The 21971-nt window shown below is 39.4% G+C and overlaps 1 protein-coding gene across 1 annotated transcript in view; it reads right to left on the reverse strand.

Moving 5' to 3' along the window:
* CERKL (CERK like autophagy regulator) overlaps positions 1–20388 on the reverse strand; it is a 147211-nt gene extending 126823 nt beyond the window's left edge. The window contains exon 1 of the mRNA XM_079924121.1: positions 19948–20388. Within this exon, the coding sequence (XP_079780247.1) occupies positions 19948–20185 (238 nt within the window). The 5' untranslated portion in view covers positions 20186–20388. The remainder of the gene's footprint in view (positions 1–19947) is intronic.
* Between the last annotated feature and the right edge of the window lie 1583 nt (positions 20389–21971).

The following is a 21971-nucleotide window of genomic DNA, read 5'->3' on the forward strand; positions in this document are numbered from 1 at the left end:
GGAATACGTTAGGAGGAGAAAAGTAGGAATTGAGAGAATATAGACAGTATTAGAAATAATAGTAAGACTTACGTAGATTTTCATCACATAATCAAGACAGAACATATTTTAATTGGTTCATTATGTATCCACAGTGGCCCCAAATGAAATGCTCAATTTATAGTGGCTTTATCCCATGAGAAATAAGATTGTTGTTCCTATTAGTTAACTAAAAAGTCTTTCAGGGCTTCCCTGGTGGCGCAGTGGTTAAGAGTCTGCCTGCTGATGCAGGGGACACAGGTTCGTGCCCCGGTCCGGGAAGATCCCACATTCCGCGGAGCGGCTGGGCCCGTGAGCCATGGCTGCTGAGCCTGCGTGTCCAGAGCCTGTGCTCTGCAACGGGAGAGGCCACAACAGTGAGAGGCCCGCGGACCGCAAAAAAAAAAAAAAAAAAAAAAAGTCTTTCAAATTAAGCAAAAAGAAAGGGGAAAAAAAAGAAATAATAATAAAAGGAGAAAATTACCAGAAGTTGACTCACAGGTCACTACTACTCTGATTCTAGCTAGGCACAAATATTTTGGGAAATATATCAAGTTCAGTTTGTATTCATCCTGAAAGGGTTTATGTGCCCCACTCACAATGCAAGTTCTTCATCAATTCCACCCCAGGATGGGACAACGTTTCTGACAAACACTAATGATGATGTAGTGTGGAACAGAAATTTGATCACAATCACCTAGTTTCATCACCTTGTAGTATTTTCCTTGGATCCTGGATTTTGTTATGGAAATGCACAGACTGTGCTGAGGAGGAAAACCTTAGCACACTCTATTACTAGTAGGAAAGGCTGCACACATCACTGCCCTGAGTACTGAAACACTAGATGGTGTGAGAACACACCAGCTCCGAACGTGACATTCTCCTTATTCACCATTCCGGTTCCTCAACAGATATGAAAACTATGCCACAGCAACAGTTTACGGGTGAAGGAGTTGCTAAGAATTTTTGACTAAGTGATGACCTATCTGTAAGCACATCTACGGCAACAAAACACATGCTAATAACCTAAGATACAGAAAGTAAAACCCATAGCATATTTATTCCAGAACATTCTCAAACTATAATGTCTTGTCCTGAAGGTTTCATTTGTGTTCAAAATCTTTTTGGGGAAAAAAAAAAGTAAACAACCCTACATTTAGGTGATCTTGGTGATAACTTGCTGTTTAGACTGTGACTATCAACAAATTCTTATTTAAAAACTTCAGACTCCAAAAACCGACACCATAAACTTCAGAAATTTCTGTAAGGACCTCCACAACTTTGTAGCTCCCTATTTTAGCAATGGTTTATACAGTGCTTCTCAAACTGACCTCCAGATGATTCTAGACCTTCTATGACACGAACCTAATGAGCTCTGCTTTGCTTTATCTATTGGGGAGGGAAGAGAAGGTGTTTTAAGATGCCCTTGGAACGAAGAGATCAAAATTACAAAAACCACTGCTTTAGTATGGTTGTTGGTTCAAGTAACTGTGCTCTCACAGTGCCCAGTGTATTCAGAGATACTAGGATGCTTGAAGATCAGGGATCCATCCATTTGTTTAAAACGCTCTATTTTCAGTGGACACTATATTAAAAATACAAAGGCAGTAACCTACAGAGGCATGCTCAAAAGCCTTAGTATATTAGGATTTGGACTCTTCAAAACATTTTCCAAAAAGTTGTTGAAAGAACTTTCTAAAAAATAAAAGTGAGGTCTTCTTCTGCTCTTTAAGGGGACAGATGAGCTAAAATTGACACAAGTTCAATTTCCTTGTAATGTATTTTACAATTACATTATTTTTCCAATACATGCATGCAGTTACTACCTATACAAGATTATTATAATCTATCCCAGGTAATTAGTGCTGAGATCAGCAATTTAATGCCCTTTGTTTGCCAAATTTTTGTTTTCCCAAGGACCAATCCCACTCTATAAAGATGTGTTTCCAGGATACATATAATTACGCTGGGTATAACATCTGTTGCTTTGCATGTTCAGAGGCTTACCAAACCAAGGTAAGGACACGCTTCTACACCTATTTTAGGAGAATGACTGAAGTATTAAAAGCTTAAAGATTCAGCAGAAATTTTTTTTAAAAAGGCAGTATTTATCAAAAGCTAATTCTAATTTAAATATTTCCAAATAGAATTAACTCATCTCAGCCCTTATTTAGCTAAATGTTAACATGGTTATTATATCATGTTTCAATTTATGTTTCCTATGATTTCATATAGGAATCCTAGTGAAGTTTCTACTTCAGTTATCTTTCAGAAGCAGACCATCTAACCGAAAACAAACCCCCTTACTCCGGGACAACAGAGAAAATAATAATGGTGACCTCTTTTTTTGTATTTCACCCTTTCATAGCACAGTGGATTTAGATAACAGAACAGCATTGCACTTTCAAATGTAGGTCAGTACTCTGATTGTACCACAAAAGTGAATTGTTCAGACTTAAATAAAGCAGAGCGGTATCAACCCAATCACTTTTCTGTGTGGCCTTTTAAGGCTGCCCAATAATATGATAGTCCTAAGAACTTCCAAATATGCAAATATTTATTGGCAAGATTTACCAGGAAGATACAAAATGAACACTAATTTCAGTACTGAAACCTGAAATAAGCCCTTAATAAACGGGGGGAAAAAATCCTACACGTCATCTCTCACCAAACATTTACAGTCATAGACAAGAATATTGAAGTTATGAGTTCATGTTTTCAGAAAATTTTAGGACAAGCAAACTCATGAGTATCAGTGTATTCAGATGTAGTTTACAATCTTTGAGATCTGCGCTTACTATTATATAACTAAGATTGCTATTTGGCCTGCATTTAGACTGATTAGATATGCCAAGTTCACACAGATTTAGAGTTGAGGAAACCTACTTAAAATGTTAAAAAAAAAAATTTTTTTCCAAATCATTTTAATATGTTTTAGCTCACTTGACTCTTCTAACAATTCTTATTTCCTAGCGTTATATATAATTTGATGTAACCAACCATACATTAACTATTATATTAAAAATCAAAAAGAAACAAACCAGAAAAACCTCACCTGTTAACAGGAATTTGGAGGGAGGGGGTAAAACCCACTTTCAGGATTGGAAAAGATTTAGCTAAAGGAGTACTACAGTAAATCCACTTGTTTTGGACTGAATTGTGTCTCTCCAAAACTCATATGCTGAACTCTAATCCCCAGGGTGACTATATTTGGGCCTTTAAGGACTAATTAAGTTTAAATTAGGTCATAAGGGTGGTCCCTAGTCTGATAGGACTGGTGTCCTTATAAGGAAAGGAAGAAACACCAGAGATCTCTGTCTCCATGTGTGCACAGAAGAAAGGCTGTGTGAGGGCACAGTGAGAAGGCGGCCGTCCATAAGCTAAGGAAGCGAGGCCTCACCAGAAGTCAAGTCTGACAGCACCTTAATCTTGGACTTCTAGCCTCCAGAACTGTGAGAAAAAAGTTAATTTCTGTTGTTTAAGCCACCTCATCTGTGGTATTTTGTTATGTCTGCCCTAGTAGACTAATACACCTTCCTTCTTTAGCTTGTCCTAAGTTTTCATTTCCTCTATAGAATCTCTAAATTTTCTACACCAGGTGGTGACCTTCTGTCTTATCACAACATCAAGCAAAGTATGGCAAACAGAGAAATGAATCATTTTCCTTTTTTCCCTTCCAGGTTTCAATATTTCCAAATGTGAACACTGAAGACTATTGAATGCCAAATGGAGAAAAAACTTTAAATAATTACTTGGGTTATCATTAATTAGAATGCTAGAGTTATATTAGGAGGACACTAAATTATTTTAGGTGGGAATTAATCAAGATAGCAAGGGATGCAATGCAGCCCAGAAACGACAGATGAGGGTAACTGAGAAACTTGTGTAAGATTTGAAAGTGCCACTTACAATATTTTTCATTTTGCCTTCATACGGGATCAAATACAAAATCTCTCAAGAGTCCTTGACACTTTTGCTCCCACTCGTTCTTTACAAGTTTGTACTGGAACTAGACACACTTCCTCCTTGAGCTTCAAAACTTAGGAGGACCCAGCATAGCTACACCTGAAAAGTTAAGGGTCAAGACTGACTCAGCATTAAGTGGAGAAACAGGTCAGTTTGAAAAGGTTCACCAAAGTCCAAGAGTGACCAACTAGAAAAATGGCCCTTCATCTACCACCACACCTCCCCACCCACACCCACACCCCCGGTCTCCTGCTAATGCTGCTCCTAACACAGCTCCTGCCTGGGAGCTCAAGTTCTGATTTAAGGGGCTGAGGGAGGGCTTTAAGAAGGTCCCATATGGAGGAAGAGTTTGCCCCAAGCAAAATGCTCCCCCTTCTTACCACTCACCCTAATGCTTGTCCTCTCCTGCACTCACACATGATTTAAGAGTCTCAGAAAAGGGCTCTGGAGTATGGAAATCAAAAAGAGAAGAGAAAGAAAGGGGGACAGAGCTTATTCTGGGAATTTTTCTTAAAGTAACAACTAGACACTTACATTTTGCTTTTCTCCTATTTCATTTTAACCCTAACCATTTTTAAGCTAAACCATCTTCAGGGCATTAAAATACCATTTCATGAAAGCATTTGTCTGAAATTAAAAATATGTGGTACTGAATTTAGTATTTTGATGGCAGAGTTAAATAAAATTATACAAATAGTTTGTTTATATTTTTAATAACTTATTGTGAATATCAATATATCATCATTTAAAAAGAAAGTTTCCACAGCTTCTGTTGTTCTTAATTAGTTTCTGTATCTTTGCCTTTCCCAAATCTAAAATAAGTTCCTGATATTACATTGGTTTCCATATTATCATCTGTAAACTTTGAGAGGCATTATTAAGATTCATTGGTTAACAGAACTATTTAATTTGGAAATATGTATTAGCCGAAGACACCATTAGGTTTATTCTCATATATAGGGATCAGGGAAACAAAGGAAAGAAATCCAATTATTTAAAACAGTAATCCCTTAACACTGGGATTTTGTTTTAATTATAAAGAGTGTGTCTTATTAGAAACAAAACAAAGCCTTGTCCTTTAAGGGAGAAGCCCCATGTTTCTCTAGTGAACATGCAGGCAAGATTTCCTAAAGAATGCTTCAACAAATTAATTTTGCTATTCTTCAATTTCCCGTGATATAACTGACTTCTTAAAAAGAGCATCAAGTAAACAATTATGAGCCCACCTGTTCATGATATCATACCAGACACCATACGAAGTTAATGAATAGATTTCATTTTGTTTCCTGCTCCACTCCACCATTGACAGTATGACAAAATTCTCTGTACTAAAAACAACAAAAAGTATAGGCAGTGATAAGTATTAAAATGGTAATTGCTAAATAGTCTTTATCCTTCAAATAGGACTCCAGATATACCCAGTACCTGAAAACCCTTTTCATGAATGTCTTCCCCCATCCCCATGGTTCCTCCAGTGCCTTGCATAGGGTAGAGGTGTCAGAGGGGTAAGAAGCCATGACTTAAAGTAAATGGCCTGCCCTACAAGAGGCAAGAAAAGTCATTAGGGACTTCCCTTAGTTGGTTCTACTCCCATGATACACAGAGCAAAACTAAAACACTATTTGAGGAAATTACACCCCCTTTGGGTCCAGCCCACTAACCCACTTAAATGGCTCAGTGTTGAGCCCAGAAGGCTGAGGGAAATCTTTCTTTCTCAAGGGACATTGAGGCTCCTGGCTCTCCTATTTCAGACCTAAGAGAAAGCTATTTAGGTACGCAATACAGACTCATTTGGGCTTTATCACTGAAACTAAAGCTTTCAGTCATTCTGTCACCCCTCACAGAATTGAGTTTTGGCATGGAAGGCACACAGACATCACCAAGGCCAAAGCTGAACCCAGGCAGGTCCAGCACCTAAGGTACCTGGCAAGGGCATCAGCTCAGTTTCAGCCAAGAGATGGTAAGCAGGAGACAGAAGGTTGTCCTAATGACAAGTTACCCAAGGGACAAAGAGAGAGTAAGAGCAGCAAGGGCTACTGAATGAGCATGGAGATATAAATGATGACACACTTCGAGTCTAAAGGAGTGCAACAGCTGATACATAGAAAGCAGATGAGTAGAAAATAAAACCGAGTGTTCTATTATCTTAATAACATAGGCAAGATTAAGGACTATACCTCATGTATATTTACTCTATTGGGTATCAAGTATGTAGGTAATACAAAATTTTATAGACAATGTCCTCTGATACAATAAAAGGAGTTGGAAAATCTATTTATATATTTTCCACTGGAAAACATGGACAGATATTGCTATTCAAAGTCCTGTTTTTCATTTTGTTGATGTTCCAGGTTTGTTTAAGTACCATGAGTACATGGTCATATTGCTTTCTTTGAATAAGTAGCTATGACTTAAGAAAGACATTTGAGGAAAGAGAGGAAAGCAGGAAAGAAAATTCCAGACAATGGGAGTCTGTGACCATTGCTTCTTAGTCAAGGTCATACCAAAGCAAGTAAAAGAAAGGATCCCACCCGTAACATAATCATTGGCTTATGTTCTCTAAACGTTTTTCCAATCTCCTAGAGGAAAGATTTCATAACTTTATTGAAAGTTCATTTCCTTTTCCTTTGTCTGCCCTTACACATCCATTGAAGATTAGCAATTAGCAAAGGATATGAACGGACCAATGATACACCACAACTACTGCACACTTTTGTAAAATTGAAAGAATAATTTCAGAACCATTAGAAAGCAATTTGGGACCTAAAATTTTGGATGCTAAAGGATCCATTAAAAGGGCACTTTTCTATTTTAAAGTATCAATGACACATCATGAAAAGAGATTTTTAAAATAATGTGCACAGGCAGTTCAATTACTTTCTGAATTATGTCATAAAGCTGAGTCAAAATGTTGTTAATTAATATCAGTAATAAAAAAAAACAGAAAGTGAGCTTATTCTAATGAAATACTGTAGATTTCACATTAAAAAGTGACTGACAGGTCAAATTCTAAAAAAGAAACTGTAGATATCACCACAAAACTAGCAGATGTTTCTTGGGGTCATTTGTACAAAAACATAAGCATATGTTAAAGAAATCTGACACTATCATGGAATCAGTTGGTGTCTAAAATAATAGCAGCTCCTTATGGCAATATGGTAATATCCGTATCAAATGCACAACACATTATGTTGCAACAGTATGTGCAGACAAAAGAGCATCAGTGGCAGCAATAATGACCAGTGCTTTCATTAAGGTGAAAAAATAAAATTAGAAGGTTATATCCAGGGCATAATTTTATTTAACAGTAAACTGAACGTGATAGACAGTATGTTGAATTTTCCGAGTTTCCATTTAACTGATTTTATTGAGATTCTCATAAAAGCAGAATATTAACCAAATAAGGATACTAAAGTTTTTCTACGGGCCTCCAACATGGGTTTTCTTCAGTCTACCCTAGAATACTGAAGATAGTTATTTTCAAAGCTAATGATAATACTTGGTTAGTTCAGAATATGACCAAGAATTCTTCTCTTCAAAATCAATGGTTTCAACCTGGTGTCCTATATTCAGTAAAGAAATAGGTAACTGCTGAATCTTTTTAATGTAAAGCAGCACATAATTTAGTAAGTGTATTATCAGCTTCAATCTCAGAAGTCTAAGATCCTCTAGAATATTCCTTGTTACTAGTCATATCACCCCGAAGTATACAATGTACACAACGAACGGATGCTGATTAAATGTTAATGAACAAAGGTCTTTGAAAAGTCAAAATGAAAAGGCATTTCATAGCTTTACATTGTTGGGACTCATGTTGCGCTCTAGGAAATTTAGATTTGAAAAAGCACTTAGAATTTCAATGTACCTATCTTCCTGTGCAGATGAAGTGGATGCAAAGTGAGTCTGTACACACCTAACAAAGTATCCAAGTACCAAGAAGATTTGAGTAAAAGAGGTCCCCCCATAAGATGTTTCCAGGGCATGAAGCTCAATAACAGAGTAGGTTTGGTCCCAGTGTAAAACATTCAAACAATATGGAAAATGATAGACTTGTCTTCCATTCAGAAGCTAGGATATCAAGATATTTTCCCCCAAAATATGAAAAATGCTAATTCAAAGAAATGGAAATAATGATTTTTAGAGAAGGATGTATTTTTACTTTTAAAATGAGTGTATTAGAAATCAAATCTCATGACAAAAATGTATCCACATGATTTAGTTTAAATATTTAAATATTATCTAAAATAAGTGGGCTATGAATGGGACTTCAAAAATCCATTATATTCACCAAGATTTCAACTGTAACAAGTTTTCATCTGTATAATGAAAACCACAACAAAACATACTATCTAGACTTTACACTTTCAGTACATGAAAACATGCCTAAAATATAAGGAAACCAGTACGCTCTAACAGTTGTTCTATTTTATTGATCCTATTCTTCCTGCACAGATGGGCACTAGAAAATACTTTGAATTATGTGTTTGTAACATTTTACTAAGCTTGAAAGTTTAATTTGGAACAAATATTATACTTGCATTAGACAAAAAGATTTCATGAAATAAATGAATTTTTTTACTTTAAAATGATATAGAAACAGTTTTATAAACTGTTAATAAATAAATAATAATTAATAAATTAATAAATAAATTAATAAATAAATAATTTTTAAATAAATAAAAAATTGACATTTAACATTATTTCACTGTTTTTTTATATTTCAATAATACCTAAACATTATGGTTGTACAAAGATCATAACTTTATTTACCAATTTTTAATGAATAGTGTTTTCTGAAAATAGCTTTAAACTTTTTTCCAAAGTAGCCCCAACCTAGTAAGAAAGGGCACAGAAGGAGAGCCCGAGGCTCATGGAAAACATACATCTTACACTTGACAGGGTTCAACTTATAATCCTTCAAGAGCAATTTCTCAAGCTTATGCATTCTTCAAGCTTTCCATTTCCCTTCTGTTTGAACATTTTGCTAGTCTTGGCATATTTGATTCTTGGTAGAATACATTTCGAGTGAGATAATTCTTAGATTGGCAAAATAAGAAGCAATTTTAGCTGTGTTCATTATCCATTCCATTGTCCAAGCTAAAAATCTCAGCTTCACCATTGTTTCTTCCCTTTCCCTCAAACCCCACATCCTCCAGGTTCTATCTTTGACAATATCCCTTTGCACCTGGCCTCACCTCTCCTCTCTATTCTCCCGGCCAAATACACACCATCTCCTGGATCTTCTGGGGTACTGGCTACTGAAATGGACTCCATTTATAATCCATCCTACCCCCATGGCTGTCTTTCTAAAACCCAAACTCACTTACTTTAAAAAACAAAAACTTGATATCCTCTGACACTCGGCCTTTGTCACCCTTTACTCAACCCTCAGTTTAAGACACCAACTTCCTGGCATGATGTTCAAGGGCCGACGCAAACTACTGACTTACACAAAGGACTATCATCTTCTCCCATGAACATACACTCTCCGCACAGGCTATGGTCTTATTTTCCACAAAGGTCAAAGCATTCTTTCCTGATTTTTCTAAAATATTACTTCCTATAATGGTTTCCTTATTCTTTTGTGCTGCCAACTCCTAATCATGCTTCAAGGCCCACATTCAAGTTTACCCTCACACCCCTCTGCAGCTTTCCCTGACCTCCCCCCAGCCCACTCAAACAAAATGATTTTCTCCTTTGGCTACATTTCCTTGGTTCTTTATAATGCCTTGTAAGTAATACCTCAATGGCACATAAAATAGACTACCTAGTTATTTTGCTGATAAGTCTCCCTGCAGATTGTGAATACTTTGAAGCAGAAATTGTGTCAAATTGATTGTAGCATCCCTGAAACCTATCAGATACCCTAGCACATAATAGTTGCTCCCTAATATTAGGAGGAATAAGCTAAAAAAGTGAATTATTTAAAGAGGAAAATACAAGTTAAAATTATGCCAAGATACCACTTCTTATCTCAGATTGGTTTTTTAAAACAAGGTCTGAAAATATACTCTTTTGAAGAAACTGCACAGAAACAGGTACCCTCATACAATGACAATAGAAAAGCAAAACAGCACAATCCTTTTGAGGGAACTTGGAAATATTTAGCAAAATTATATAGGCAGAAAGTAGATGGGAAACCTCTGTACCTTTCACTCAATTTTGCTGTGAACCTAAAACTGCTCTAAAAAGTCTATTAAAAAATTATATAGATACTTATTCTTGAGTCAACAATCCCACTTCTAGGATTTTAGTAGTTTATTCCAAAATAAATTTTAGTAATTTATTCCAAAAATATACTAAAAAAAAAAAAACATGACAAGGTTTTTTTTTGTTACACCACTATTTGCAATAGCAAAAATGACTGGAAACAACCCAAGTCTTTCTACAGAAAGATGGTTCAATAAACTATAGTACACAATAGATTATTGTGCAGATATAAAAAGAAATGATGACTCTCGCTATATACCTCTATCAAGTGATATACCAGGTATACTGTTAATTCAAAAAAATCAAAGTGCAAAAAGCATATATGGTACACTACCAAGCACTTAAGAAGATGGGTAGGGGTGGGGTAAGGAGAATAACATATGTACATGTTTGCTACATAAGAATAAACCAAAAAAGTTAAAAAGGCTTACCAATAATAGGAAGGAAGAAAAAGGGTAGAAGGGGCACAGATAAAAATTATACTTCCCAGGATATAGCTTGTTTAGCTGATTTGATTTTGGAACCATATAAATATTTTATATAATTACAAAACAAAATTGGATTAAAAAGAGCAATGCCCAAAAATAAAAGCAAAAATGAAACAAATAATTCTGCATATTGAGTTGGAGGCATAACATCACAGATAGGAATGATTCCAAGTGTCTTTAAGACATAGTAATTTGACTATCCATAGCATATACTCTAAGTGGTATGTCCCTAAGAGCTACAACAAAATATTACAGAATGATCTTAAATGGCTCTGGTTAATTATATTATTGATGGTGGCATTGGTGTTGGTATTCTGTGATGTACATTTATTGCAGGATAAGGCAAATCAGTAATGATATTGTTGCAGTCAGAACACAGGATTTTAAGGGTAGGAGCAAGAAGACGAAGTAAAAACCTTTCGGTCTTGAACTTTTACTGGAAATAACAGCATGATTCCACGGTGCATTTTTCTCTTTCGGAAAAAAAATACATACTTCCTAGCTCTGCTTTCAGAAAAACCTAGGAAACAGGACCATATAAGGGAAGTTCTAGCAATGAGCACACAGGTGCTCAAACTGTGGTCTCTAAATACCATTAGTCAATTTTAAAAATTAGGCTTCCTTGATGATAGGCATAAAATGTTCAAGATGAGCCTGGAATATCTTGCCACTCCAGAAAGCAAAGAAGCTAATAGAGACAGCTGAGAGAATGTCAAAAGGTCTCAGAAGTCAGCCTGGGGAGGTTCTCATTGGTCCAAAAATCTAGAATTGGGGCAGTCTGAGAATTAGTAAGAACAGTCATTGCCGTGAATTGAAATATATTGAAATAACTGAGCTCATAATGATAGTAATAAACGTTATTGGTCGCTGTGGTTGCTGTGATTTCTCCCTTTAAGAACTTGCTTTTCTGCTGCAATGAATGCAGTTAGCTGACAGCCTCCAGCTACGGGTGCCTTTAGGATCCACCTCAACTTCACTCTTCCCAGGCAGCCCCCAGTCTATGACTGAACACAACTAGATTTGGCCACTTCTGCCTAAGACAGGACCCCTAATGAGCAATCTTTGCTCCCAAGCTCTCACCATAGGTAAACAAAGACTTCATCAGATAAGCACCATAGACTGAGGTTCTCCCTGACCCTGCCTGCTTCATCCCCTCTTTACAGGTGTCAGACTGGCATCACAGTCTGAACGTTATCCCTCCCAACCTGCTTCCTGCCCCTTTTATCTTTCACAGACATTCGCCCTCAACAAACCTTTCATTTTCCTATGAAAAACTACAGTCCAGACAACCCAGTTTGTTCAGAAAATAAGTTATAAGGAAAAAGTTAAAAATGGAGAGGAATCTGTGGATTTGAAGATATAAAAGACATGGCAACCAACTGCAATATGGACCTTATTCAAACATTGATTTATATAAAAAAGAGAAAGAAACAATCAGGAGACAATGAACACTAACTGAATATTTAAGGATAGAGGATTATTTTAAATTGGAATAGTGGTATAGTGACTATACTGGGTATCATATTGTGTACTATATTTTTAAAATCCTTATCTCCTAGAGATACATGTAAGATGTTTATAGGTGCAATTATATGATGTCTAGGAATTGCTCCCGATTATTCCAGGTAGAGGGACATATGGGTAGGGCATAGATGGAATAAGACTGGCCTTGAAAATTGTTTAAACTCAACGTGTCACATAGGGTCTCACCACTCATTGGGTTGAACATGGAGGCTTATTATATTATTCTTTCTACATTTGGGTATGTTTGGTGTTTTCCACAATAAAAATATTGGGTTTCAAAAACTTTGTCTGTCCCATTTGGTCATTTACTCAGGAAGTAGAAGTGGCAAGAGAAGTGGAACATGCTCTCTACAGTGGAACTCTCATGAAGGTCTGAAAGAAGTCAGATGATTTTGTTGTATTAAGGCTTATTATTCTGATTTACCCCTTAAATTATCATTTCTCACGTCAAATTTCATGTGCTATTTCTAGAGCAATATTAATAGTGGAGATGGTAGGCATTACTATCTAACTCTTATTCTAGATATGAAAATAAAACTTTTAATGTTTTACCACTAAAAAAAAAAAAGGTTTATTGTTTTGGTTTGGACCATGATGCTGCACTGTCAGTAACTCGGACATCACACAGACTCTTGAAGGCATTAGGGAGAACTCTTTCTTACTGGACTGAGGAAACAGCATAACCTCCTGGGTACAGTGTAGACTCTGGAGTCAGGCTGCTTGGCTTGGAATCCCAGCAACTCCATTACTAGCATGACCTTGGACAAGGAACGTCACCTCTGGGCCCTAGAAATAAAAATCCTGTCTGGACTACATAGTCTTGTTGGGAAGATTAAACAAGATAAGACACTTAGCATAGGACCTGGCAGGGTAAATATCAATAAACGTTCACTATTTTCAGTCAAACACCGGACACCAATGCATAGCAGCAGTAGTAGTTTCCAGAACACTGTTTCTGATGAAAATCTTGGAATGTACATAGGAATTCCCCGATGCCAGCTGGTACATTATTTTAGACGTATCTGTAGGCTTACCATAAGTCCATAGCACTATGCCAAGTGTTTTTTAATATATGCATACCTGCCCGCCTGCTTGCCTGCCTGTCTCTGGAGTCTGGCATCCATTATACTAAGGGTCCTCGACTTCTAGTTCACATGCCAAAAGTCAGCAGAAGGTTTAATTTCCTTCAAACTCCATTTCCCTCCCAACTTTCCCTTTTAACTCGTCACTTACTGATCTTGGAAAACACAAGAGCATACAAAAAGCCATGGCTACCAAGAGTTTCTCCCCTTTGCCCACCACATACCCGACCAGAAGTCACTTGCTCAGCATACGGTACCCCCATCATTGGCATAGTACTTCTAAAATTTGGGCAGGAATACAGTCATATGGAAGAAATGAGAGAGGCCTATGCTGAGGACTTTGATGATGTTTGTAGATTTGTCAATATTTGAAATGTAATCTAATAACCTAGTCAACTAATGGACTAGGCAGGATTAGCAATAAGGTTCAAAAGGAGCATTCTAGTACTAAGATCACAATCAATTATATATTCTATATCCCTGGCCCTTTAAACAAGGATGTAATTTCCCAAATTACAGAGGGCACAAAAATGTCCAGTCTAGGCAATAGCATCCTCCTGTGTACCCAACCTATCCGTTGATCCCTATTATCTACTGCCGTGGCTCTTTGGTTCTTTAGTTCCATCATGTTCAGACTCCTGCAGTTCACTTCAGGTCCTCCTGCTATGACGGATCCCATCTGGATCAGCCTCTACCGACCTTGATCCAGTTTATCTGATTTGCAGTTTGTACGTCCCTTGCCTTCAATTGCAAGTACCATTCCCCACTTCTAGGAGGATATTTTTGTGCCAGTTGCAGCCTCAAATACCCCCACGTGGAGGAGACCGAGAGGAAGGGGACGCAAAAGTAGACCAGTTTTTAGAAGTGTTTGTCTTCAGATGGTGCCACATGGCTGTGGTATATTTATGAACAACACTGGGATGCAGACTTTCATGGGGTCAAGGTACGCAAGCTAGGACTGTTATTTCAAATTTACTATCCCTATAGTAAGAAACAGATTTTTTGCCAAATTTTAGCTTAAATAAATCATGACCGTGAGGAATAAGACTATGGTTTTAACAGACAAGACTTCAATTTTACTGTCAGCCAATTAATTCACAATAACAAAAGCATGTTTTTGTACTCACAAAGTACGTTAAAGGGTTCTGCCACTTGGGCATCTCTGGACTCAGTTGTTTTATCTTTAAATCGGCAGCTCAGATTATATGGTCATATCAGTTCTATGTTGAGATTAATTACTGAAAACTGTACCTTACTATAAAGATGCAAACCCATGCCTGGGAATAAAGGGAATAAACGTTTTCAACTCTTCATGGGTCTATGCATTAGAGCTACGTTGTCCAACGCGATCGCCACTAGCTGCATACGGCTATTAAATTTATTAAAATTAAAAAAATTTTTAAATTCAGTTCCTCAGTCACACTAGCCATATTTCAGGTCCTCAGGTGCCCCAAGTGGCTGGTGGCAACCGTATTGGACAGAACAGAGCATTCCATTAGTGCAGAGAATTTAACTAAACAGTCATGCTTAGAGATTCATTCTATATTTTGTTTTCCTGTGTGGACCAATTTAAGAAAAAGCTAATATTTATACAATATGAGCTTTATACAGTATTTATACAATAGGATAACAGACCTGTCAAAGCGTTTTAAAACATTATAAACATTACATGCAGTTGCCTGGTAAGCTTGATTTTTCGCACCCAGCTTTTAAAAATTCCTTCAAATTTGACAGCTTAGGAATACACTAATAATTTTTTTAAAGAAGTATTTTTCTTCTTCATATGTAGACTGGTGAATCAAAGCATCATGTTTTACTGAGTAATTAGTCCTTCAATAATTCACATGAGTAATGGGTCATTTCGGGGTTTAACCCCTGCTTCCATTATTTCTGACCAACGGTTTACCGACAGATGTCTCACTTTGGATATACACAACAGAAGCCTGGGATCTGTTTCACGTACATCTGTTCCCAAACAGCTCAGGCAGATTAATACTTAGAATGGACCTAGCTCTGCTAAGTCCCATGTAATCACTAACTCTTGTTGTTTTAAAATTGATTGGTTTTTTTCTCATTTTCACATTTTTCCACATTACCTTTCACGTTGCAAAGTTTCCAGCAAATGAATGTCTATATAAACTTAAAGGACAAGAAAATCATGAACTCCTTTATAAAAGAAACACTTTCAAGACCTTATTTTGAAGCCCAGCTTTTTCAGGTTTTTCTGGTTACTGCTCTAATTAAGCTGAGCTCAAAGTCGTGGTAGGAATAACCCTTTGAAAAAACACAACATGAAATGGTATAACCTGAGGTAGTAAGTCTAAGAATAATAAGAGAATTGTAAACCATAACTAAGATTTGAAACCTTAACCATATTTTAAAAAATATTTAAAACATAACATTCTCATGCTAATCGAACACACTGTAAGATCCTTGCCCTGAAATTTAATAAGAGGGTACAGGAAATGAAATTGAAGAAAGGATAAGCTAGTCCTTTTGTCCATCATGAAAAATCTGCTCACGACTAGCCTTATCCCGCTATTTTCTATCAGAAAGTGGTTTCTTCCTTTCCAAAGACAGACCCTGTACTGAGGTGACTGCCCACCTCTCATTATTGTGTCTTGAAGCTAGGGAAGGGGAGCAAGAAACTTGGCCCGTATTTCCCAGGCGGTTCTTCTAATTAGAAATTCATTAGGGCTGTGAAGCTTTGGTGTAAAATACAAGTCTTCCACACACACCTGGCATCTGATCATTAAAACTTAACTCAGGTTTATTACGATGTCCTAACACCAAAAGTCTATAAAAATAGGTATTTTCTTTAAAATGCAACTTCACAGAGTTGATGGTTCTTAGAGATCATATAATGTAAACGCCTCATTTTGCAGATGAATAGACTGTCACTCAGAGCAGTTAAATGACTTGCCTTAAGTCAGTTACACCCGTTAGTTGTAGACAAGACCTCAGGCCCCTTGGTGCACTCCTGAAACCCTTCCTACACCAGATGGGAGATTACAGGCAGCCGGAGTGGGGTGCCTGTAAAGGATCCTGTAGTGCTTTTCATACTTCAAGGTGCTATTCATCAGTAAGTGATAAAGGTGCCCAGTGTGAGGTAACAGAGACTTGTGGGCATTTGGCATTCCAGTCATAGAGATCCTAAATTAATCATTCTTCAGTGTACTAAAATATGAGCTTAACATAGTCTAAGGCTATGCATTACTGACTCTCCCTACCAGTAGCTTTTCCTTTACGGGAAAATCTCATAACCAGGTCTCGCAGTACAGTAAGCAGATTCTGCATTGGGGATACACAAAAATGCTTGTACCTTCTGCTTCCATCTAACGTTTCCAACAGAAGTTTACCACTTGGTAAGCGCACGTTCCTAGAAGTCTGTCCTCGGTTGAGATTTAGAACAATGCCAACAGGCCATCAGTGATAATTTTGAAAATGTTGGAACTCTGAAAATATCTGATCCAGCAACAAGCTAAGGGCTAAATGACAAAATACACATATTGGTCTATGGCATCTGCCCATACCCCCTTTCTGAGTCTCTTCTCAATTTTTGACACCTCACGCCTGGTCCCAGGCACCACGTAGGGGGCTAACAACACTGTGGCCTGCTCTGCCTAGACAGGGTCCCATGACCCAGACGTGCCTGACCTTTCTCATTTGGCCTTAAAATCCTCATCTGACCCCTCTCCCATTTCTTCACGAAAGGTTTCTCTCTTTCCTAGAGCACGGAGAGCTAACTTGGTAATTAACATGAATAAACTCATACGATTCCACAAGTGAAATGACTGTAATTTGAGATTCCGATAGAAAGATCATTAGGCACCATGGCAGGCGATAATGAAGATATTTTCTGAATGGATGATGCCGTTTTGTGTATACAGTTTGCTTACAGATGTGACATACTGGTCAATCTATGCCCTGGTCATAGATTGCTTTCTTTTTCCAGCTTACAGCTGAGCAAGATGGAACCTTCTCACCATGATGCTAACAATGGAGAAGTAAGCCAACATCAGCTGAAGAATGTTTTGTAAAAAGAGTTCTAATGCTTTAACAAAAGGGGAGGGGGATACTCTTACAGGTGATGAGAAGTCACTATTAAGTAGCAGTGTAGTAATCAGATTATAATGCAATGGGCAAAACTAAAGTTCATGAGACCAATTAACAAATTCATTCACGTAACAAATGTTTATGTCAGGCACTCTTCAAAGCGCTGAGAGTAAACAAAACAGATGTCCTGAACATCTTCCCTCTTCTCATGTAGATCCCGTCTCTGGGAGCTACACCATCAGTTCCCCCCAGTTCTGAGGCCTTCAGATTTGGTCTGAATTATACAACCAGCTTCCCTGGTTCTTCACTTTGCAGATGGCATACAGTGGCATATCTCAGCCTCCATAATCCCATAATCTCCGATTCCCATAACAAATCTCCTCAAATATATATATTGTACTGTGTATTTTTTTCAAGGTTCTATTTCTCTGGAGAATCCTACTACATGTCATTATAAATAAGCCAAAACCCATAGAATGCAGAACACCAAGAGTGAACCCTAATGTAAACTATGGACGGTGGATGATAATGATGCGTCAATGTTCATCAGTTTTAACAAAGGTACCACCTTGGTGGGAAATATTTATAATGGGGGAGGCTATGCATGTGTGGGGAGCAGAGGGTGTATGCACTTTCTGCTTAATTTTGCTGTGAACCTAAAACTGCTCTAAAAATAAAGCCTATTTTTTTTTAAAAAAAAACCGAAAAACAAAACAGCTACTAAGGCACTATGAGGTTTAAAAACTGAGTGATCTTGCAAGCATCTCATATGATGTAATAATGCCCAGCAATCCGACCCCACCCCTACCCTTTCCTGGGACAGCCAGGCACCGGCCAAGGAGCAACAGACATGGTCTCCTCCACTACATCCTCCCACACCACGTCCTCCCAAGTATGGCAACCTTAAGGTAGTTTTTCCTCCATTTTCTGGACCAATTTCATTTGTCTTTCACCACGCACATCTAAGCTAATTCCACATCAGAGAGTATTTCTCACATTTAAACATATCTCTCAATACCTCCTTTTCTTTTCCCACTCTTATTATTTTACTAAGTAAAACATCTCTTGGTTCCTCCTACAAATAGTAGTGCTTACTAAGGTGCTAGGCTTCTGGACCTCCAATTTTCAGGGCCCAAAGTGGTTTGCATACTAGGTGTTAGTTACAAAGAAAGGGTGGTATATCCAAATGAAGGAAAAGAAAACCAAAGTGTTTTAGGTCAAAATTACAGATCAACACTTGCCACCTTTAGAGTTATAACTGTCGGGATGTCTTTTTAAACTCTACAGCCAGGAATGCTAATTAAGACTATTTTCCCTCCATCACCACTCAGTATATAAAAGAGCATTTTTTGCCTTCATGCCATTATTTGACTTTTCGTGTACCGGTATTGCAACACTGATTTGAATACCTCTGGTTGCACAATGTCTCCTTTTATTCCTATAGTATTTCAGCTTCATTGTAGGTTAAATCGACTCTTGTAGGCCAATTTAAACTCTAATGGTAAACTTCTATGTCCCCAAATTCGAACAGACTTAAAAACTAAACAGAATAACTCTATGTCCATATATGTCCTCTATGTCCTAGCTTTTAACTCAAAGGTTCTAGAAAATACTCCACAGCTTGGTTTTCAACACACCTGAAAACATTTTTAATTAAAGTCAAAGGCAGTTTTAGTTAAGTGGGTCAGCAGGACACCTGCAGCAGAAGCAGAATTCCCACTCAGAACCAGCACTGGGTCCCTGACTAGTCTGTTTTGTTAGATTTTTGTACAGGAAACTGTAAAACAGTGACATTCTTCTATTCTTTGAGGTAAACAGCGCATTGTGTCTTGTTTTCCAACAGGGGAAGGCATTTTTTAAAATTTCATAAGTTAGCATTTAGAGGGGACGTGTACCACATCCCAAGGTTTTCCCCTAAATCATCTCTAAGACTTGAAATAGTTCTATTGTACAGAATTATAACACTTTCTAAATAAAGGTTTAGGTCAAAAGGCAAATGCACGTAAACAACAAGATGATTCTAAAGTCAATATTGAACACCAAAAGTTTCTAGACTGACCTTTAGACTTGATTCTAGACAATGGCAAGGAATGTGAGGGATGGAAAAGTCCAGAGAGACCAAAAGTTGGGGTGAAACTTTCAGAAGTCAGCAAAATGAGAGCTGGATTTGAAACCCACGTGTAGTTATACTCGGTAAAATGCTTATACTTTCAGCGTTACCGTCAGAAGTTGACGGAGTAAAACTTCAACTTGGAGGGGAGGAGCAGGTGACCTTCCTGCATCTGGAAAACACCTCCCCTTGCGGGGCTCAATTCTTTCTTCGGCGTCACAGAGCAGAAGCAGAGTGTGACGCAGGTCCCCGGATGGCACCCCAGGCGGAAAGCCAGCTGGGAGGGGACAGGTAGCGGGAAGCCCCTGGGGGCGGCGCGGGTTCTCGCCACCTGGCGGGAGGGAGGAGGCGGCGGCTTCCGGACGCGGTAGCCCCCTGTGGCAGAGGCGGAGCTTGAGGAGGGACTGCGCCGGGAGGAGGGTGTGGGGCCGGGAGAGCGAGGAGGCGCCGCGGGGGGCGAAGACGCCGGGACCTTCTAATTGGGACCACTCACCTGTGGGGCGCTCGGGCTGGATGGGTTGCCACCTCAGGACCCGCTCGCTCAGCACCACGTCGCAGCTGTCCCTCCGGATCTCGAAGATACCCCGGAGCAGAATCAGCTCGGCCGCCGACTCTGGCTGCTGCCCTGACGCCCACAGCACCGAGGGCACGGCGTCCGCCGCCGGGGGCGCCTCCTCCTCCCGGCAGCCCTCCAGGGCGCTCACCCTGCCGCCGCGCCTCCCCCGGGGCATGGCGGAGCTACCGGCTGGGCCCGAGCCAGGGGTCCGGGGAGGCCTTTGGGGGAGGAGGTGGAGCCCGCGGCAGCCGCGGCTCTGGCTGCGTCCGGCGCTGCCACAGCAACCGCGCGCTGGGCAGAGACCCAGGAGGGAGGCGGGGCGGGGCGCGCAGGCGGAGCCGCCCTGACCTAGTCCAGCACCTTGGCCCGCCAGCCTCCTGCCTCTGCCACTTACTACAAACAGACCGCAGTCCAGGAAGAGGAATAAGTGGCTCTCTCCACCTAGTCCCTACAGTTGCTTGAGATTTTGCGCACTGCGTTACCCGCCAAAATATAGGCCAGCGCTTCTCAAACACTGACTTGCATACTCACCCCCTGGGCATCTTGTTAAAATGCAGATTCTTATTGAACAAGTCTGGGATGAGGCCCCCGACACTGTTTCTAGGAAGCTCCCAGGTAACGCCGCTGATCCTCAGAACGCACTTTGATTTGCAAGGGTATAACCCTCTGTTTTTCCACCTTCTTCCCAGCGGGCTTTCCTGGAGCGCAGAGGTCGTGCTTTATAACCTTGCTTGCATGCCCCCAACAGTTAGCTGAACTATATGCAGCTGGTAATAGAGAACTCAGTTCCCAAAAGCCCTGAGAGGACGCCAAAGACAAGTCCCTGGTTTACATAGACAAATTTTCGTTCTGACAAATTTAATGTTAAAGGAAGGTGCCTCCATGCTGTAAGTATTAAGGGTCCTACTTTTCCCCAAGGTGCTCCTCTGCAGTCTTGTCTCTGCCTGGATCTGACTTTCCCTGGAGAGAGATCACAAGAAGCAGGGCTTGTTCTCCTGAAGGCTAATGCAGCGTTACCTGGAAATGGAGAGAGCCCGAGCCGGGGCGGGCGTGGGAGGGTGGGGGCGGTCAATCCTTCACTTTCTCGCGATAACTGAGATTCATGAAATTAGCTGTTAATTTGGAAAGCACAGAGTCTGGAGGCCAATGGTTCTCAATCACATTAGAGTTACCTGGGGAGTTTGCTTATAATCCAGATGCCCAGGCTACACTCAAAGACAATGAAATTGGAATCTCTGGGGGATGGGACCAGACTTCAGGAGTTTTTAAAGCTCTGCAGGTGACTGCAATGTTCAGCCAGAGCTGAGTCCTCTGCTTTAAGCAGTGTATTAACAGGGAGCTGACAACTTGTGAACGTGAGCTCTCTGGAGGAGGAGCCAGAGTGGGAAGTAAATCAGCAGGCTTATTTTTTATATACACAAGGCCAGAATAATTGTATTGAGAAAAAGTTAGGGAGAGGAAATTAAGTTCATAGAGTTGTGAATCTAGTTCCACTATGCTAGTGCCTAACCAGTAACTTCTGATAGGCAGCCACTTCTCTTTCTGTCCTCACCCCTCGTCACACTGCAAAGTCAGACAGAAGAGCTAATGGTAGCAGGAGCATCTCAAGGGTCTCTGCTCAAACGTAGATTTCAAAACACTGAGGATGGAGACCACAGACCTAGCCAAATCCCTTTCAGACACAAAGCGCCTGTGTGCCAGTTAAGCTAGGACTCTTACTGTTTAATGCTCTGAAAACAAATACCCAAGCTTCCAGGTGACGTGGGGAAGAGCCTCGGTGTGATCTGATTGCAGCCAGCTGTTTCTTGGAGCAGAAGTGCAGCTGCTGTTAAACCTCACGCAGGCTTCAGGTGGCTCAGCTCAGCAGTCATTAGTGGGGAGGGCTGGTGCCCTCCGCAGAATGAGTTGCAGTTCTGGAGTCAGCATCTTGTATTCACAGCTGTCAGGCAATCAACACAATA

Source organism: Stenella coeruleoalba (assembly GCF_951394435.1).
Source record: "Stenella coeruleoalba genome assembly, chromosome: 6".
In the NCBI taxonomy this organism is placed as follows: domain Eukaryota; kingdom Metazoa; phylum Chordata; class Mammalia; order Artiodactyla; family Delphinidae; genus Stenella; species Stenella coeruleoalba.